We start from the raw sequence: 18,711 nt of genomic DNA on the forward strand, positions 1-18,711 counted from the left end.
CCAAAGCGGACTGGAGGGTCTCCTAGTTCGTCTTCTCTGATGAGTCCAATTTTCAGCTTTGCCAACACATGGTCGTCTGATGGTTAGACGGAGACCTGGAGAGGCCTACAAGCCACAGAGTCTTGCACCTACTGTGAAATTGGACTCATCAGAGAAGACGAACTAGGAGACCCTCCAGTCGGCTTTGGTTCAATCCTTATGGTCTTTTACAAACCTCAGCCAGGCAAAGTACAACGTTGTCCCGGAAGAAAAACTTGCTTCCTTTTGCTCTGACAATGTTCCCCAACTCTGAGAAGTGTTTTTTCCAGCAGGGCAATGCTCCATGCCACACAGCCAGGCCAGTAAAGGTGTGGATGGAGTATCACCAGATCAGGACCCTGTCATGGCCAGCCCAATTTCGAGACCTGAATCCCATAAAAAAAACTCTGAAATGTGATCAAGAGGAAGATGGATGGTCACAAGCCATGAAAAGAAGCCGAGCTGCTTGAATTCTTGCGCCAGGAGTAGCATAAAGTCACCCAACGGCAATGTGAAAGACTGGTGGAGAGCATGCCAAGACACATGAAAGTTGTGATTTTAAATCAAGGTTATTCCACCAAATATTGATTTCTGAACTCTTCCTAAGTTAAAGCATTAGTATTGTGTAGTTTAAAAATGAATATGAGCTTGTTTTCTTTGCATTATTCGAGATCTGAAGACACAGCATCTTTTTTGCTATTTTGACCAATTGTAATTTTTCTGCAAATAAATTATCTAAATGACAATATTTTTATTTGAAATTTGGTAGGAATGTTGCCAGTAGGTTATAGAATAAAACAAAAATGTACATTTTACTTTAACACATACCAATAAATAGTAAAACCAGAGAAACTGATAATTTTGAAGTGGTCTCTTAATTTTTTCCGCGGCTGTATGTACCACCACTATTTCTGATTTAATATGGCAATATAAATCCCGGTGTTTCTTTTTTTGACTCTTATTGAACACGGAGAACACTCACCTTGACACCACAAACCGGTCCTTGTGTCTGAACATGTAAAGGAACAGGCAAGAGATTCACAGGGTGAGTAAAAGAGTTCAAGTCACTTAATAAAAAACACAGCTGTCTGAGTTGAAAACAACAGTTATTAAATTAAAAATAAAAGCTTGGAGTCCCTGGGAAGATGTTTTCCTCAGGTGAGAAGATCATATCGCTTCTGTGCCATAGAGGTGGGTGATAAATCCTGGTAATGGCTCATGACAGTCTCACCAACTGTAATCTATTAATTAAACTATTTGGTCACATTTTATTTGCATGGCCCCCTATAGACTATCTACAGATGCTCAGATTATAAACCAACTATTTGTTGTAACTCTATTTACCACAAAGGGTTAAGGTTAGGGGTTAGGTTTGGTTAAGGTGATGTTCAGTGAAACAATAACAAAGACTGAACTTGAATTTCAACCAACCATTTATAAAGTCTCTGTAGGCTGACTATCCAAATAAAATGTTACCAACTATTTTGTATGACTATATAAAACAATCATACAATTTATATTTTTAGGCAAAGAGCTTGATAAATACATTGGAAGCATTCAGAAACACAGTGGTTTACCCTGTTCTCTATTGCCTACCTATATCAGGTCAAGGGCTCAAGATTGTTCTTCTGATATGTCTGAACAAGCTATGGTGCCTCTCCAGAAGATGGCATGAGCTGACCAAAAAAAAAAAACAGTTAGATGATTGCATTATGAAGGTTTTTTTTTTTTTGTAAACACCTATGGCTTATTTTGTTATAGGCTTGACTGCATCAATGTTGGACTGTGAGACTATTGCCTCCAGTGACAGTTGGGAGAAAGTTAGAGAAAATCTAACCAGCAATGGGTATCAGTGATTTATTTCTCTACCTCCTGACTCTGAGACAGGTTCATTTCCTCCAGAGGTTTTAAGATTACGTGAAGCACTAAAACAATTGACTGCCCAGTAGGTCACTGTACAATGCTTAATTGGCTAATTCACTGCCTGATTTCACTAAATCCTTGTGGCACCACTGCACTGAAAAGCTGCCAGTGACGGCGTATACTCTGATAATTGCTGTCAGAACTCAGAGTGGGACGTTACAGTGAGAGTGCACTTGAAATGCAGGAATCCATTACCAAACAGCAAGCAAGTCATGACTTTCAAAAGAGTGCATTAACAGTCACTAGAATGTTTGCAGTAGAAACTAAGATAACTAACAACACTGCCTTTTCTCTCAAACACACACACACACACACACACACACACACACACACACACACACACACACACACACACACACACACACACACACACACTTTCATTTATTTTGGCACAGATAACTCTTCCACACAGCCGGTCTACATCTTTATTTACAGATAAACTCACAGGCAATAAAAAAACAAATAAAAACATTTTCTGACCTTCTATTTTAGAAAACAGCACTTGGGTTCACGTTGTCCTTACGGGTCAATTCTCTAAGAGTAGCCTATTACTATTAGTAAAATAGAGGGAAATACAGCAATGTGGAATGCTATGAATAAACAATTGTGACTAATGTATTGTCCCCAAATATAAAACAAAGATATGTTTGATGCATATACCGTTTCAAGAATAAACGGGAACTTATAATAATCAAATCATGAATTGAGAAGGACATGCATCGATTCTCTGAAGGGGGCAGGGTCATAAAAAGTTTTCGGTGAAAGGAGGTCAGATTATCATGAATGCTTTAATTCTAAGCGCACACGTCCTGGAGGTTAGAGTGAAGGCCTTTTTTGATTATAAAATAGGCTAAATTGTCCCTGAATGATCATAACAAGCGTGTCATAAGAGGTTATCCTAAAACACGGTCCTTCCTTTTTCTCAGTTTACGACCAGTCTGTAACCGTTAGATCTATCCTATAACCCAGACTGCCCACAAGGCGCACGCAGGCGTTTAAACAGGAGTGGCGTACCGCTGCTGTACCGTTCTGTCTGTAACAATTTACCCGAAGATGGCGGCGTGTAGACGTGTGCAGCTGCTCTTGCTGTTGATGTCCGTGTCATACTTTGTGTGTTCGTATCAAGCACTTAAATTGCCAAGCAATGGCAATGCAAACGGAGAGGTTCTTCCGAACCAACAACTTAAAAGTGCAAATGTCCCTGCTGCAGCGGCCTCAACGCTTCGCAGGGGCACCAGTTGGAAGCTGGCCGATGAAGAGGCCTGCCGGGAGGACGTTACCCGGCTTTGTCCGAAAAAACAGTGGCCCAACAATTTGGCTGTGTTGGAGTGTCTACAGGATAGAAAAGAGGTGAGAGAGATTTGCTGCATATGCTACGTGTCTTTGAAAAATAATGGGTGTGCCAACAGTCATCGTGGATGACACGAAATAACTATTGGTAGCTAGCTTAGCGTACGTAGCTAGCGGATGGCTTATTCGCTAAGTGAAGAGCTAATTGACAAGCTAGCTGACTTGGTAACTTGGCGAATTTAAACGAATTCTGCTGTTTTAAGTTTATTTGCACAATATGACAATACCAGCAAACAGATAGCTCCCTTCTTGGTGTGAGGTTTAACACGTATCAATGCTACCCAAGAACTTGCCAACGCGATGCTGGCGCGGTTAACTTGGGGAGGTTGGTTCACGAAATGCGACAACGAAGTCAGCCTCAGGTCAACACGAAATGTTAAACTAACTTAACCGCAGTTTAGCAACGTTAATTTAGAGTTTTTTCGCGTTATCTACAGACTTATAATCTATAATTTGTATTGTAACGTAAGTCGTTGTTTTGTATTGCTGTTAGTTTATTATTTAACTGACATCAGGACAACGTTACATTTAAGTTGGAGCAACTTGACAGACAACGTTATATCGTTAGCTATTTTGAAGGCACCAAAACAGACAAGTGAAATGTTGCTCTTTTGCTCCAACGCTTTCCGATATTGGTTTGTTGACGTTTCGTAAAATACGAACTCTTTGAATGTTGTTGATTTACCGATTCCAGAAGGGTTGACCCTGTCAGACCCCCTGACCAGCTAACGTTACTCTAGTCTAGTTCGTGACGTGTTGTGGTATCACAGGTTGTGAAGTTCGCTAACTTGTAAGCAGCTGAGTGCACTCAGGGATATGTGCATCCAGATTGACAGTATGACGCTATATTGGTCTAAAGCTGTGAAGTTTCCAGCTAGTTTTTTAGTTTATGCCATCAAACAAGCAGTGTTAATTAAGTCACCGTCATGGGCTTCCATGTTTAGCTTCGTGACTGGTGATCCCTGATTTTCTTACTTTAATATTATTGTTTTTAACCGTATGTTTTCTGCATGTAAGACAAAAGACCATGCATGTATAAGGAAATTCCTTAATACTTGTCCAAATATCTCTGCAGTTCAGTTATATGTGTTTTTACTTTTAATTTAAAGTTCTTTTTGACCAATCAAATCGTAAAATGTAATTTGATAAAACTATTAATATACGTCAGCCTGCTTTGTCAGGGCCCACTAAATTCTAATTATTCAGGCATTTGAATGTTCGCGATGGGGTTTATTGCTTTATCGCTCATTATTAGCTTGTAATGACTTTCTCATGACAAAACTTGTACTGTATGGGCAGTTTGTCTGTACTGAGAAAGGAAGTATTGTTCTGAAGGAGGCATTTTTGTTGACTTGTTGCCACGGCACCCCAGTTCTATCTCCTACATGGCATGTTGTTTTAGGTGTTCCATAATGGAAACACTCTTTGAAGAGGTCCTTATTTTGCTCCTCTCAAACATGCCCAAGAAGATTCCTTGGGGGTTCCTTTCAGGCATGGTCATGTCAAGAACCTCAGTTACAGCAGCGGACACACCTTTCAAAACAATTTCTTTCCAATGTCCATTTTCTTATCTGTTTATCTGTTTAAGTAGTACCAGCTTCTTTTATCTATCTGCCCTTGCCTGTTAAATTTCATGCTATAAATTGATCCAGCATAAACAGGGTTCTGTTGGTACGGTTGTGGCCAGAATGGGTTACCATGAGATGTGAAATCCATAATTAAAGTATTGGTTATGGAATGCGAGTAGCTGAAGTATTCATAGCTCCCCTTGCAGTTCTTGTCTTGGCACATTGTTGACCTTTTCTTAACGCATGGGGCAAAGGTTCAGCTCCTGTGTTGAACAGATTCATTAGCCTGAAAAAAGTCATAGAACAGCATTTTGACTGAGCTTGGTTGGCAAGTGCTCTTAAAATTGGTAAAGGAACATCCAACTGAAACAGAGGTTGCTGGTTGGATGCTGTGGTTAATCCCCTCTGCACTGGCCCATCTCCCAGTCATAAGGTCAAATCACATGGCATGCAACCCGTCTGGGTCCGGGGCAGTGGCCACTATATCCTGCTTCACTCCTGCTTTGTAATGCCGTGCCGTACGCCTCTCATTACAAGAAGGGAGCTCTTCTCCCTCAGGCGGCCTATTTCATGCACCTTAGGGACAATTCAGGCAGCTCTGTCAGAAAAGAGGCCTATTATGTGTACTGATAAGCCTCATGACCCATTTAGTGAGTCCAGCCTCTCGCCTTTTTCCTCTCTCTTGTCTGTGATGCAGTTGGATGTACGCTTTTCATCTCTGCATAATTGCCCTCATGATCCCTCTGTCTGTGTCTCCTGTCTTGCTCTATGAGAGCTGCCAGATGAAGTGTGTTGAGTCTCTGGTTATTGGGTCTATCATGTTCAAAGTGTGAAGCGCACAGTCTCTGCAGTGTGTTAATTTCAAACAGATCTGCAGGGAGGGAATGTTCCCATCACGTCACAAAAAGATTTGGTGGGTTTTTTTTGGGGGGAGGGGGGGTATTTTGGTGTGTGTGTGTGTGTGTGTGTGTGTGTGTGTGTGTGTGTGTGTATTTGAAGACCCACCCCAAAAAAGGCTTTTACCGCTAGTCCTATCAGTCTTCTGTCCTGTAGGTGTTGGTTACGTTTTTTTCCCTTGCACACATTTTTTGATGACTGGTGACTGAAAAGCACGGTTGGCTAAGCTCCAGTGTGCACCTCAGTCCTGTACCAAGGGCTCTATTTTAATTACGACCACTGCCTTTGGAAGTTAGCCATTTATTTAAATTGGAAGGGACTCTTGTGATTTGGGTATTGAGGAAAGCTCTAATGATTAGAATAATTACTTTAGCACAGTTTTGAAACAGCTGTGGCCTTCTGAAAGAGGGAAATGCATCTAAATTTCTCTCTGTCTCTTGTCATACCCTCCAGACGAGACCCTCTAGATTGGCCTCTCTGGCCAGGGGTAACAGAGAGAGACGGGCAGCTTGAGACGCAGCTGTGCTGTGTCAGTTTCTGGCAGCAGGGCACTCATCTCCATCTTTCCATTTGCATTTTGAGCAGGTCCCCCTCAATGGACTAGTAGTTGTCACAGGGTTGTCGTCGCCCAGATGAACACCATGACTGATAGGTTGCTGTTGCAATGGTAGGGGGGCCCCAGTGTGTGAGGGAGAATGGTGCGATAGAAATATTCATGAGGGGAGAAACCAAAGGATTTGCTGTGTTTATCGGCCACAACAGATAACCTTTGGTTTACTGTGTGCAGAGGGCCTCCATTGCCTCTGAATGACAGGTCTCTCTGTGAGCCTGTGCCTGTAAGTGTGTTTGATAAACTGCAGGCACAGAATTCGGTCACTGATTGGCACAGATGGGGCAGAGACAGAGCGACTGACTCTCTGCCATAAAAGCGTTTCTTTGTGATCCCCCCCCCCACACACCTCCACACCCCCCCTGACAGCAGGTTTTTCTCAATCAGAAAAGGGCCCTTTTGTTATCACCTAGCACACCTCTGTAACCCTTTTACCCTGGTCCTGTGCGAGCAGTAACACGTTTCGAAAAGCAATGCAGAACGCCGTGGCTTTGCTTAGAATACACTCTGTGGTCAGCCAAAACCCTGCTCTTGAATCCCTGTAATGGGGATTTGTGCTCGTGGCAGAGAATGTCGATGTGTCATCATGACGAGTATCTCTTGGCTCTCATCTGCTGCTGGGGCTGTGACCTCTTGTAAGAGATGTGCTTTGACTGCAAGGGTGGAGCTGGGTTTAAGACAGGTCCTTTTATTGTGATGTAAAGCACTTTGAGCGGCATTCCTGCTATGAAAAAGTGCTACTACATAAATAAAGGGTTACTTACTTTTGTACTTTTTACTAAAGTTTTTTTGTAGACAGCTTGAGCCTTATTTAGGGCTAAGTGTTAAGCTGAAGTAATTTTTGTTTCAGTTTTGAATTGTATGTGTTTGCTCTTAGCAGATGAGCCAGGTAATCTAGAAAGAAAAAAATCCAAATGTAATGTGAGGGTGTGAACCCAAATTGTGCCACATCGCATTGAGTTGTCTGCTTTCATGTCGGGCTGATGAGGAACAGGTGTAAAAGGCGGATCTCTCTGAATGATTTATAACTGTTTTGCTCAGTGATTTCCACCATGCGTTTGATCAGAGTGCAAACTTGAGTGACGAGGGACATTGGGACCTCAGTCTGACTAACGATACATGGCAGCCACAAAAGCAAAAGGGAAGGCGCTTGTATTATCTCTCTCTGGCTCGAGGAAAGCAATGCTGACTTGGCGGTGAACGTCCTCCCCTTCGCACCCAGTTGAACCATGAACCATATGTGCAAAATGCCGCCATCACATCCATTTGCATGATTACAGGCTCTCACTGGCTTGCGTAGGAGTCCACAGAAGGTGTGAAATTAGGTTAGGGTAAGGCTTTGCAGTTGCTCTTTGAAATGTAATGCGCTTTTTAATCACATTGGCGAAAATTGAGACGTGACAGTGTTTGGGGACTCTGTCAATCAGAGTCGTTGCCAGCGTTGGTCGTGTCAAAAGTAACATGAATTTGAAAATGTTTCGTTTTTATTTCACTTCAAGCTTCATATGCTCTCTCAATGTGTCACTCGGAGTGACTCACTCCCTGTGTTTAAATATACAAAAGGGTACAACTGCTGGTCAAGTGAAGTATGTTTTTATTAAGTTAGGCCTATGTTTAGAAGTTAACATGTCTGTTTTACAAGCTGCAAAATGTTTACATTGTAGACTTTAGCAGACGAACAACAGACAAATGACTCGGTCAGAAAACTAAAATGATCGCATTTCTTAGGTTATTCTTCTTTTCCCAAGAATATGTGAAGCACAGCCTCTGTGATATACCTATTGGAATTTCAAGCTGAAGTAGCTGGCCCATAATCAGGAGCTCCAAGTGCTGGAGAACTTCTGATCTATTCAGCCTTCGGTGAAAGGGCACTTTAGGATAAAGATGCAGTCCTCTGTGTTGTGATATTTCTGTGTTATCTTGCAGTCGCAGTGCTCCCCCTCACACCCGAGGATTGATGGTTTTGTGGGTCCGTGCCAGATAAGGCCTCCCACTCAAAACAGGTTGCCAAAGATCCATCTCAATCTCTGTACAGAAAAGCCAAGTTCGATAAAGAGACTGAATAGGGCCTTATTTGTTTTGCTGTAACATCCAAATCTTAAGAGTTGGGTGGGTGGGTGGGTGTGTAGGTAGGTAGGTAGGTCGGTAGGTAGGTTCACACAAGTGATTTCATGACGTCAAATTTTAACTGACAGAAATAGAAACTGTAATTTTGCACTTGTTGACGTGCCAGAATACATTTTTCTATGTTTTGTACTAACATTTTAATAGCTACTAGGGATTCGAACACCAGACTCTTGCATGATCTAATTTGGTCTACAGGCACTCCCACATCATTGAAGACATCCATAAAGTGATGTCGTTCTGTTCTGTTCTTGAATGGTGTCTAGATGCAAGAACTTGTCAAATAAAAGGGGCTTGTAAGACTCCTTGTCAATCTGAACATCATAAATGAAGCAGCATTTTGACTTTCTTGATGTTCCCTCAAAATGTCTGATGTCGACATGCTCAGCTAGTTGTCTTACAGGATGGCAAAGAGTGGCACACTTGTTGAGTCATGTATCATATATTTTGTGAGGAATTGTACTATTCGCTTATAGTCTTAAGCAATGAGTCTAGTCGCTTATGGATGTGGTGCTGATACATTAGAGTCCAGTACTTGTGCCTTAATATTCTTTCTCATAGCAAGCAATACAACATGTTGTCACAATATGGCCAAAAACTAAAAAATATGGCAAAATTATAAAAGCAGAATAATGGCAACTATAAAATAGTATTAAATCGGATTTGGTCACTAGGGTGGTACGGCTATCAGGGAAAAAAAGTTACGTTTTGGCGCAGCCTACATGCAAAGTTTTGACCCACAGGTCTCCATCAGGCATTTGCTTATGTGGCAGCTGCATGGCATGCGATAGATAAAAAAAATTGGGAGATGCGCGACCAGCCAAAATGACACCAAAGCGCACAAAGCACAAGCGGAAATTGCATCATTTTTGGTGCTCGTCCCAATGTGCAAGGACTATAATGGTAGAAGTGAATTCCATTTAAGAGACAACGCATCTGGACACACAATATTTAGAGCGTCTTAAGAGCGTTTTTTAGATGCACAAAAGTCCCTTGTTTCCCCCTTCATACGGTTTACATTGACAACATACATTTTCATTGTGGTCAGGATGGGGGCAGCCATATCGTTATACTGGCATCTTGCAACTCGTGTGACTTTGTACATAAAACCAAAAGTTACCTGCAACGACAAATTCTGGGTTATCAAAAATATCCTTTCATTCATTTTACTCACGAGCAGTTCAAGGTGGATTTGCATATGGCGGTTTGAGAAGGTGGAAAAATACTGTAACTGTATCTGAAAACATGTACATGGTTGCACAGTTAGCAGGTCAGCAGAAAAAAACTTTAAAAAGTAATTGGTTGGCTAGTTTATTACCAACACGTATGTTACGGTGCATTTGAAAACTCTGAATTCAGAATGTCATTTGACATTTCCCAGCTCTAACTTTAATGCGCTTGAGCCAAATATAAAAACAATAATGTGGTGATGACTTATATCTGCTGAGAATCAATAATTATGTACAACTTTTTTCTTGTTCATTTTGCAACACTGCCTCTTCATGCATCTTCTCACACTTTTAAAAAGGTTTCTAACATTTGATAAAGTCACCATATTGATAACAGTCTTAAATGTGGTTGAACCTGGAGGTCAAGCTAGATGATGTTAAACGTCACGCCTCTGGTTCCGGAATGCCATCATGCTATCTAAAAGCACACACGCTGTTTGGTTCAGTGTAAGCACGCAAAGGTGGCAGTATAGTGGGATTCTCTGTTAAACAAGGAGAGGTTGGCATTTAAAGGGTTAAATACTATTGCAGAAGACCAGTGATGAAGCATGTGTTGTAATGTGTCATTGTCAAGTCTTGGGCAATATTTGGCATGTCAGCAACTTTGTGCTGCCTTTTGCCTTTTGTCATTCTCCAGTCATCAAAAAGGATGTTCAGACAGACATTTCATTTTGCCATCTCTTTTAGAACAGCTAGGCACTCTCGTCTCAGCCTCTGGTCAGCTTTATTGATGTGTGGTATGGATTTCACTTGATACTGCAAGGTTAGGGCAAGGCTGTCTACACACATAAAGAGTTCTGCCTCTTACTCTCTCGTTCGGGTTGTCATTGTTCCTCCCCTTCCACCCTACTGTTTATTTAATGTTGGCCGTTATCTAGCATTATATCTCTCATCAGGGCTCCAGATGACCACTAAAATGGTCGCCAATTTCTTCCGTCAGTTGCCAGACCAAGCCTATATTTCATGATATTTTTAGGTAAGATTGCCCAAGACCAGTAATGGGGGCCCTTGCTAGGCTACAGAATTCAGTGCTGTCGGCAGACAAAAGGGAGAAACTGACACTACAACGCACTGGACATGTAAATTCTGGCTACTAAAAACTAAATGAATACTAAACCGTGTGCTTCCTAGTTTGTTTGCAATGCGCGCCAGCCTCCAGTGCTCCTCCCAGGATGGAGCATTGCTCCAGATGCTCTGGAGCCTGTCCTCACACTTCAAGCCTTTGATTCGTATGGTCAGATAAAACCTTCACTGGCGTGCACCGATTTTAGCCTCTTAATTGCTTTTTGAGACAAAAATTGATTTCTTGTGCTCGAGCTGCACATATTACCCTTTTAGGACTGGAGTCCAATTTTAAAGGCGGCTTCTCACCTCTTGCTCATTTCATCTTTCACCGATTGGCCACATAATCACTAATGAAATGTTAATTTCTTAGTTTTAAAAGAGAGGGTAAACATATCCCTCCCCCAACCCAGCCTTGTTTGTCCTTTGTTCAGCTCTGTAGGACTCAGACAAAACACTACAGAGGGAACAGTTCAGACTGGTTCATTTGTAGTGGCAGAGTGCTCTGCTTGCAATCTTTTTGCTTGATTTGGGAAAGCTGTGGAGTGTTGTGCTTCTTCCTCTGTGTAAGCAGCCCCAAGGCTCTGGCTCTGTGTATTCTGAGTGACTGCAATGAAGAGCACAAATATTAGACCCAATCCTGAAAAGGCTCAATAAAACCTAGGCTTCAAGAGGTATTTGTGAAAAACAAGACACACATTGGTTCCAAAACAGTGTTCAGTGTACATTTCTGCATGGTGAGTTCACCAGCAGTGCATAGTTTTCCTCAATAGTCTTTCTACTGGGTTCTCTCTCTGTCTCTTCCCTGGTCTCTACTTAACTTTTGGTAGGAGCACTATTGGAAGACTGTTGAAATGTGTTGGCTTGAGCACCGCTGCTTTGTTTCCACAACACTGACCATCTCCATGGGTGTGGCGGTTCAAGTAATGTTATGCTATCTTGAAGCCAAGAGTGCATTCCCAACTGTGTTGTTAAAAGGAAAGTCATTGAAGTCTTTGAAGTGACATATTGAACATTGAGGGGCACTGCTAATGGATTGGAGAAAAACTGATTGATTGCTCTCAATTAATAGGGTAAATGATGCTCTTAATAACAAGGCTACCTTTTTCTGGAGAGGAAGGATCCTGCATGTCCATGGTGGAGTGCATGCTTTAATCATTGAACAGCTGGCTGCCTCCACGAGTGCCATCTCCTGGGATGCTGCACATGCATTTCCCTGGCTGTCCACCTGTAGAGGTTGGTAATTAGGCATCAGCCTGTGGCACTGGATGATTTCTTAGGTAAGGTATCCCCCCAGCCATTAAGGTTTGAGGGTGTGGCCTCCCTCTGTCACATCTGGTGATTGGCTCATTTGGGTGTGTCCCAAATTCGGTCTCCTCTATGGAATCCCTTCTTCCTGGGGAAAGGAGCAGTCTTGGCACGTTCCGCCTGCAGCTATCCCTGGCCCTTAAGCAGATGGTGTGGATACACGAGGATGCAACTGTGTGAGAGAGGGTGTTGTGCGCTTTGGAAGGAAAACATTGGAATGGAATATTGTGTTGGAGCTCTGTGTGATCTGTTCTCTTCTGTGAGAGTGGATGATCTTTTGTTGTGTGTGAATCATCTTCAAAATATCCTCCCCAAATTTGCAACTTGTACTTGTAGCCAGAGCTTGGGTAATTATTAATTTAGGTGGAACAAAAATTAATTCAGGTCATTGCAAATGTTATGCTTTTCTCCAACCTGTCGTTGTCTCCATTTTCCATACAGACTCAGAGACCACCTGATCAGGCCAAGATCAGCCCATAAAATCTGGTTTGCAGCAGTAATTTTCCACTTTGCTGCGAACTAAGCTGTGATTTCCTGTGACTTCCCCCCACTGAGACACTGATATCCTGTTATTCACCTAAAGGAAACATACAAGCATGTCTTTTGGGGATGGCCAAATTGGTCTCTTCCATTATAGGGGGGGCTATGTTTGGCTCCGGTCTGTAAATCTGAGACTGCACCGCTCGCCAGCTCTCGGAGTGCAGCTGTGCATCTCAGGGACTTTAGGCTTGATGAGTGTCCAGTGTGAGTAACAGGTCGATGAGCTGAGCCATCTTGACCCACTCGGCAAATCCCCACTCAGTGTTGAGAGTGTCCTGCATTACTGAAACACGGGGTATTTTCCCAGCCCTGTTGAGTTGGCTTCAACCGCTACTGCAGAGCCGAGCAGCCATAAAATAAAATAAACCGTTCTTAAGAGTTATAGAAAAGAACGGTGAGGAGGATTTAGTTTTTTGGGTATGTGAGCCTTTTTGCTGCCGTTTTGCTGTTCCTCCGCAGTGGACACTATCACTGTGTGAACACCCACTGAACACCCACTGTATCTTCTCCTCCTATCTAGCACTTCTGGCTAAGTCTGAGTCTGGGCTGGAAGTGAAGTCCTTGTAGACCTTTGCGGAGCGTTTCCAGGATCAGGCCCTGTGGGGGGGCTCAAGCACTGCCCGGGTGCCAGCAGCTGTGTGTGGTTAAGCTCCACTGGATGGCCGGAGTGGCATTTCACTTGTGTTTGCCTGGGCAAATAGAGCCCGTTTGCTATCAGTTGCCCATGTTTGCTCAAGTGTGTCTGTCACTTCAGATCTTCTGTTTTCCTGTCAAACTGCCAGTGGAATTAGGCAATCTTGCTCCTTTGACCTGGTCAGGATGTTTGGGGTTATTTCTTTGTAAGTTTCCTTCTGAAGAAAGGATTAGGCAATTAGTCCAGTCAGGCAACAAGTGCTTTAATCAATGTCCATAATCACAAAAGCCAGGGGTGGATAACAGGGGTGTATAACAGGCTTTTAAACTTTGTTGGTATTCTTGTATATCCTAATGGTGGCATAAGATACCACTACTTTAGTACAGGGTTTGAAAATACATCTCTTTATTTGTCCGTTTTATCTTTCCATTATCCCTTTTTATGTCTTTATACTGTTGCTCAGTCACAATGATGAGTCACCTTGTTCACGGAGGGAGTGTCTGTCATCCTGGTATCTACTGGCAATGAAATAAAGTAATGTATACTGAAGGTTTCTTTTAACTTGTGGTCACCCATTTCTTCTGATCTTAAAGTTTCTAAGCACTACATCTCAGAGACAATGAAGGCTTTAAACTTTAACTGTTGATTTGTGTTGATCAGTAGGCTATGTTTTGCATGCCTTGAATGTGGTGAAAGTGTAAATAATGGAAGGAAAGGGATCCACACCAGCATGTGTTTGCTTGATTGCAGCTGAACCAGCACCACTAATAAGTAAGGGGGAAGAGGGGACTGTCAAGAGACAGAAGAGGACAGGAGGGAGGGAGAGAGAATGAGAGGAGGCAGGCAGGGGGGAGAGCGAGGGACAGCGGAGGAGAGACTGCAAGATGCATGATTCTCTAACAGATGGGCTCAGGCAGCAAACGCCATCTCATTTGCATGATGGGAGCTAAGCACGGTGACATTTTGAGAAGGGTGTGTGTGTGTGTGTGTTTGTGTGTGTGTGTGTGTGTGTGTGTGTGTGGGGGGGGGGGGGGGGGGGTTGGGGTTGGGGTGGGGGGTGGTTGAAGAGCTTTGTTCTGTGTGGCTGCTGGCAGGCAGTGATGGAGAATGGTGGGTGGTGGTCAAGGTCTGATTTATCCTGCTCAGCAAACCCCTGCAGCTCCCAGACACCCCCTGGACTGTGTTCAGTTCCACCCGTGTGCTCTTGTTAGGCCCACACACAGACCCCTAGGCTGTGGAGGGAGCCATGTAGAATTACGCCAGCGTTGCTCCCAACATCGGTCCTCATGTAATTGTTGGGAGCACAGCATGCAAGTGGGAATGGAAGCCTACCTCCTGTTTCGCTGTTGTAGTGTAGGGAAGAGACCGTTATGGAACTGTCAACATTTATCCAAATCATTTATGAATAGAACACTGAAATGACTGAGACATCTGAAATGTTGTTTTTTGTGGACTTGACTCCGTGTGTGTTATGACTCGAATGTGAGTGCGTTGTCTTGTTGGCCTCCAAGTCTGCTTGGGTTTCTGTCATGCCTGGGCAGAGAAGAGTAAACCCCTTGCTTTATTCTCTTCAACACATGTCGTCTTTTACCTTCTCTGGAAAAGCCACAGTTGTTGTCTTTAGCAGGTAGCCTAAATTTAACCGTGGCACTGCGTTTGGCTGGATATCATGAAGTCGTTTAGATGATGCCTGTAGGAACAGGTTATTTTGCGGAAACCTGGGTTTGTTTTACAGGACAGAATTTCCCACCACTGGATGTATTTATCCATGTTCAGCCATCCTTTGCCAGGCTCTTAGTTGCTGCGTGTCCTTCTGTTGCTGAAGTGCATGTGTGTTGGCATATGTTGGGCTATATGCTCACCAGCTGTCTCATTCTCTGCCGTAATTGCTTCAATTACTCATGTTTAAACTTGGGTATTGTTTGCATCATCAGGGTCTTTGCAGGTGGCTGATTTGGTTGGAGGTTTCTGAGAGGCGAACAGAAATATCCTTATTTGCATGTGAGGAAAGGGGAGTGGTGTGATAATTAAACTCTTCTGTGTCACGTCGGGTTAACCATTTTATAAACAACCTTTGAATGAAATCAAATTTGGGGGTGGATTTTGTTTCAAATTATTCCAATTTTCAGTGATTATGGAGTATAGAGTATGATAAGACCATCTGATTCCGTCTGAAGCATTTCTGAAGCATTTACAGGTTTAGAACATATTGACGGAATGATGGAAGACCTCATGGATTTCACAGCCTTTTAGATTTGTTTTCTTTTGTCCTCCAAAACTACATCTGGACAAATACTGTGGGATAAGGGTGACCTAGGACTATATCTGACTGTTGTTTATATGTGGTCTGAGTGTCTTGGCCGAATCTGTCCTCAACCTCCCCAGCCCCCCACTCATGCTCCGGATGACTCATTCGGCACTTGCGTAATGGGCACGTAATGATGATGTCAGCGAGTCGGTAAGGTGCTCATGTGTGATTGGAAATGAGGATGGGGGGATCATTAGTGGCAGCAATGACATTTAGAGCCAGATGGAGGAGACGCACATACTGGTCATTACATTGGTAGACCTCACGTTATTGTGCTTTTTGGAGGGCTGTCCTGAATTAAATGTTTTGAGTTCCGGAGTTTCGGGAGTATTCAGCAATGGATATTAAAGCTTCGGAGCTGAGCATGACTCGGGAAGGACTCAGTCAGACATTTCTTTGTTCTCGGCTGACATGGATCATTTCTAATAGCACCTTTGTCTCCTGTGCGGTCCCAAATAAAACATAGTCTGTGCCCATTCGCAATTTTTTTCTCTAACATGTGCTGTCTTCTAACGTTCCAACATCTTGGCTTCACTTGATTATTTACAGTGTTACAGTCAGAACTGTGCCATCATTTCCACTAGTGGCTACTAGTGGCTACAAGTGTGCTAACAACGTTAGCAACCGTTATAGTCGAATACCTACCCAAAGAACGACTATCCGAATAGTCAAATATTAGGGTCCAGCCCATATCACCTATTCCACTTAAAACCTATGAGTTGAATGTGGCTGGTAGGGCAGGTCTGTTTAACGCTACATGTGAGCAGTGTGGGCACAAGATGATGCAGTCTGTGATATTGGCCAAGTAGAGTTGTGTAAGCCTTGCCATATTCGGTGTGCATTCAGTGTGTAATTTGATCTGCTGTTGAGCTCAAATATCTACCTTTTAGGAAACCCGAAACTGAATTGTGAACTGGATCATCATAAATGCATTCTGGTTTTATGTGAAATGCTGAAAATGGGAAAATAATGCTTTGTTTTGTGGATGTGCTATTTTTGTGTCTGAGTCTGTTAAATGGGTCTCGCGCTCGCTCTCTTTCTCTCTCTCTTTTTGCAGTTTTTTTTCCCTTCCTTATTTCTTGTCAGTCTAGGATGAGGGAGCTTGTCCTCTGGAGAGACTTTTGCGGTTTACAGCTTGCCCCATGAGTGATCATTAGAACCCTTCATGTCTTGTCGCATCTTAACCGATCTCTCTTTCTTTCTCTCTCTCCCTCCTTCCAGGATACTGAGATTGCAACAGACTGCAACCATGTAAGTACTCAAATCTCTTATTCCTATCATCAACCCTAATCTTCAGTAATGTTTGTTTCCCATGTTAGACTACCCCCCTAGAGGAAGTCCAACTGTACCCCTCTGCTGTTTGACTGCTTGTGCACTATGACGCTATTATCACTTCTACTTCATAGGCGTAAAGGGGGATCAATCAGCCTTTTCACTGTACATAAATGTAAAAGTCACACAATTAGTCAGAGGACATTCCAAGATAAGTCATTTAAGAGTAGTGATTCAGGCCTTTTTGTTTGTTTTGATTCGCTAATTTATATTCAGTAATTCAAAAAAGAGGGAGTTTTAAGCATGGAAACCTGTTTTCCAAAGATAGAACTACTAAGCAAGGGTTGGTAGAAAGGTTTGAGCCGCATTCACTGGAGTGCTGAATCATCCCCTGGCCGACCGTCTTTTCTCTGTGTGTGTGTAAGTGATCACGACGAGGCAGTGTGCCTCAGAAAACAAAACTCAAAACCGCTGCATCAAGGGCCCTAGTCCAGCAGGCAGCCTCAGCAGTAGCAGTGGCAGTAGGAGTCTGAAGGACGATGGGACGTGATTCATCCTCTTAAAAAAAAACTCATCTCAAGGCACTGGTCTGCTGCCCTTAACGGATGTTAACAGCCGCAGAGGGGTAGAGAGGTTATTTTTTGTTGAGATGATGGATCCCTGTGGGCGCTGTGCTAGCTGGGGCATATAACAATTTAGAACCTGGCAGATACACCTTATTTGACAAATATGGAGCTGTCTGCAAAGCCATGATCAAAAAATGGGATTACCAATATCCAGGACAAAAAGATGGGGCACTTCTCTCTTCTGCCAAGTAGGGTAACAGAGGGGGAGAGTTTGGCCCTCCTCATGTTCAGGAGTGGATGAGCCCAATTAAAATCTTTCTCTACACATTGGATTGTGTTCAAATGATCACGGTATTGGACCAAATAATTAGTTCCAGTCACTCTGTAAGTATTATACAAGGCTTTACGCCTAACTCCCTCAGGTGTAAATCCATTTCGACTCTGTTCCTGTCTAATTAACTGACTCTTATAATGACCGGGTGAGGTTGGCAGTGGGCTTGGGACAATGTTTTGGGTCAGGATTTTCTTTGTTGTGATGGCCTTTGAGTGCACAGGGCACAGGAAGTCATTCCTCAGTGATTTTACATGGTTTTTGCAGCAATGCTTTTTTATTGCATTTTTGTTATAAAAACACCATGGTGTATTGCATGACCTTTTGGAACCCGACCCTTCAAAGGGTGCTGAGTAAACAGAAGCGATGTCTGAAGATAAATATAGATGTTCCTTTTGTAGCTTAAGCGTACCCACCTACCAGCTTCCTTGAGTTTGCATGCCAGTAGCATGGATTCATCAGGTCTGAATCTGTGTGGTGTGGCCAGCAACCACTACATTGTTGGCCCTGCTGGGGATGAATAGTTTCATAAATAGCAAGTATTTTGTAAAATAAAATGCATGTTTGCTGAGTGTTTAGACTGAAGTCTTTGATTTTGAATGACCAGCTTTGTAAGAACTAGGCAATGGGGCATTTCACAGAACCCCTTAGGGCATTGCCTGTTTGAGTTCTAAGGCCTTGTTATATCAACCCTGTATGGAGCACGGTGTTGTCCTTGGTGTTGCTGGTCAGGAAAAAACTGCTCATAGTTCTGCAGGCTGCCTGCAGCTTCCCCTTCAGAGGAGAAACACGCTTCAGTCCAGTCAGAATCATTAAAACCACCAGTTCCTATTTCAGCACAGTGCAGAAAACACATAAACAAAACCACGATCTCCCAATATCTATGGGGAGATACCCCCCACCCCCCCCCCATCTCTCAAATCTTTTTTCTCTCTCTCTCTCTCTCTCTCTCTCTCTCTCTCTCTCTCTCT

At 43.1% G+C, this 18,711-nt stretch overlaps 1 protein-coding gene across 1 annotated transcript in view; it reads left to right on the forward strand.

Annotated features, from left to right (window-relative positions):
* The first annotated feature begins 2,985 nt into the window (after positions 1 to 2,985).
* The window catches only part of glg1b (golgi glycoprotein 1b), a 43,254-nt gene continuing 27,528 nt past the window's right edge, over positions 2,986 to 18,711 (forward strand). The window contains exons 1-2 of the mRNA XM_080843300.1: positions 2,986 to 3,291; positions 16,793 to 16,822. Coding sequence (XP_080699426.1) covers positions 2,995 to 3,291; positions 16,793 to 16,822 — 327 coding nt within the window. The 5' untranslated portion in view covers positions 2,986 to 2,994. The remainder of the gene's footprint in view (positions 3,292 to 16,792; positions 16,823 to 18,711) is intronic.

The sequence above is a fragment of the Sprattus sprattus genome, assembly GCF_963457725.1.
Source record: "Sprattus sprattus genome assembly, chromosome: 8".
Classification (NCBI taxonomy): domain Eukaryota; kingdom Metazoa; phylum Chordata; class Actinopteri; order Clupeiformes; family Clupeidae; genus Sprattus; species Sprattus sprattus.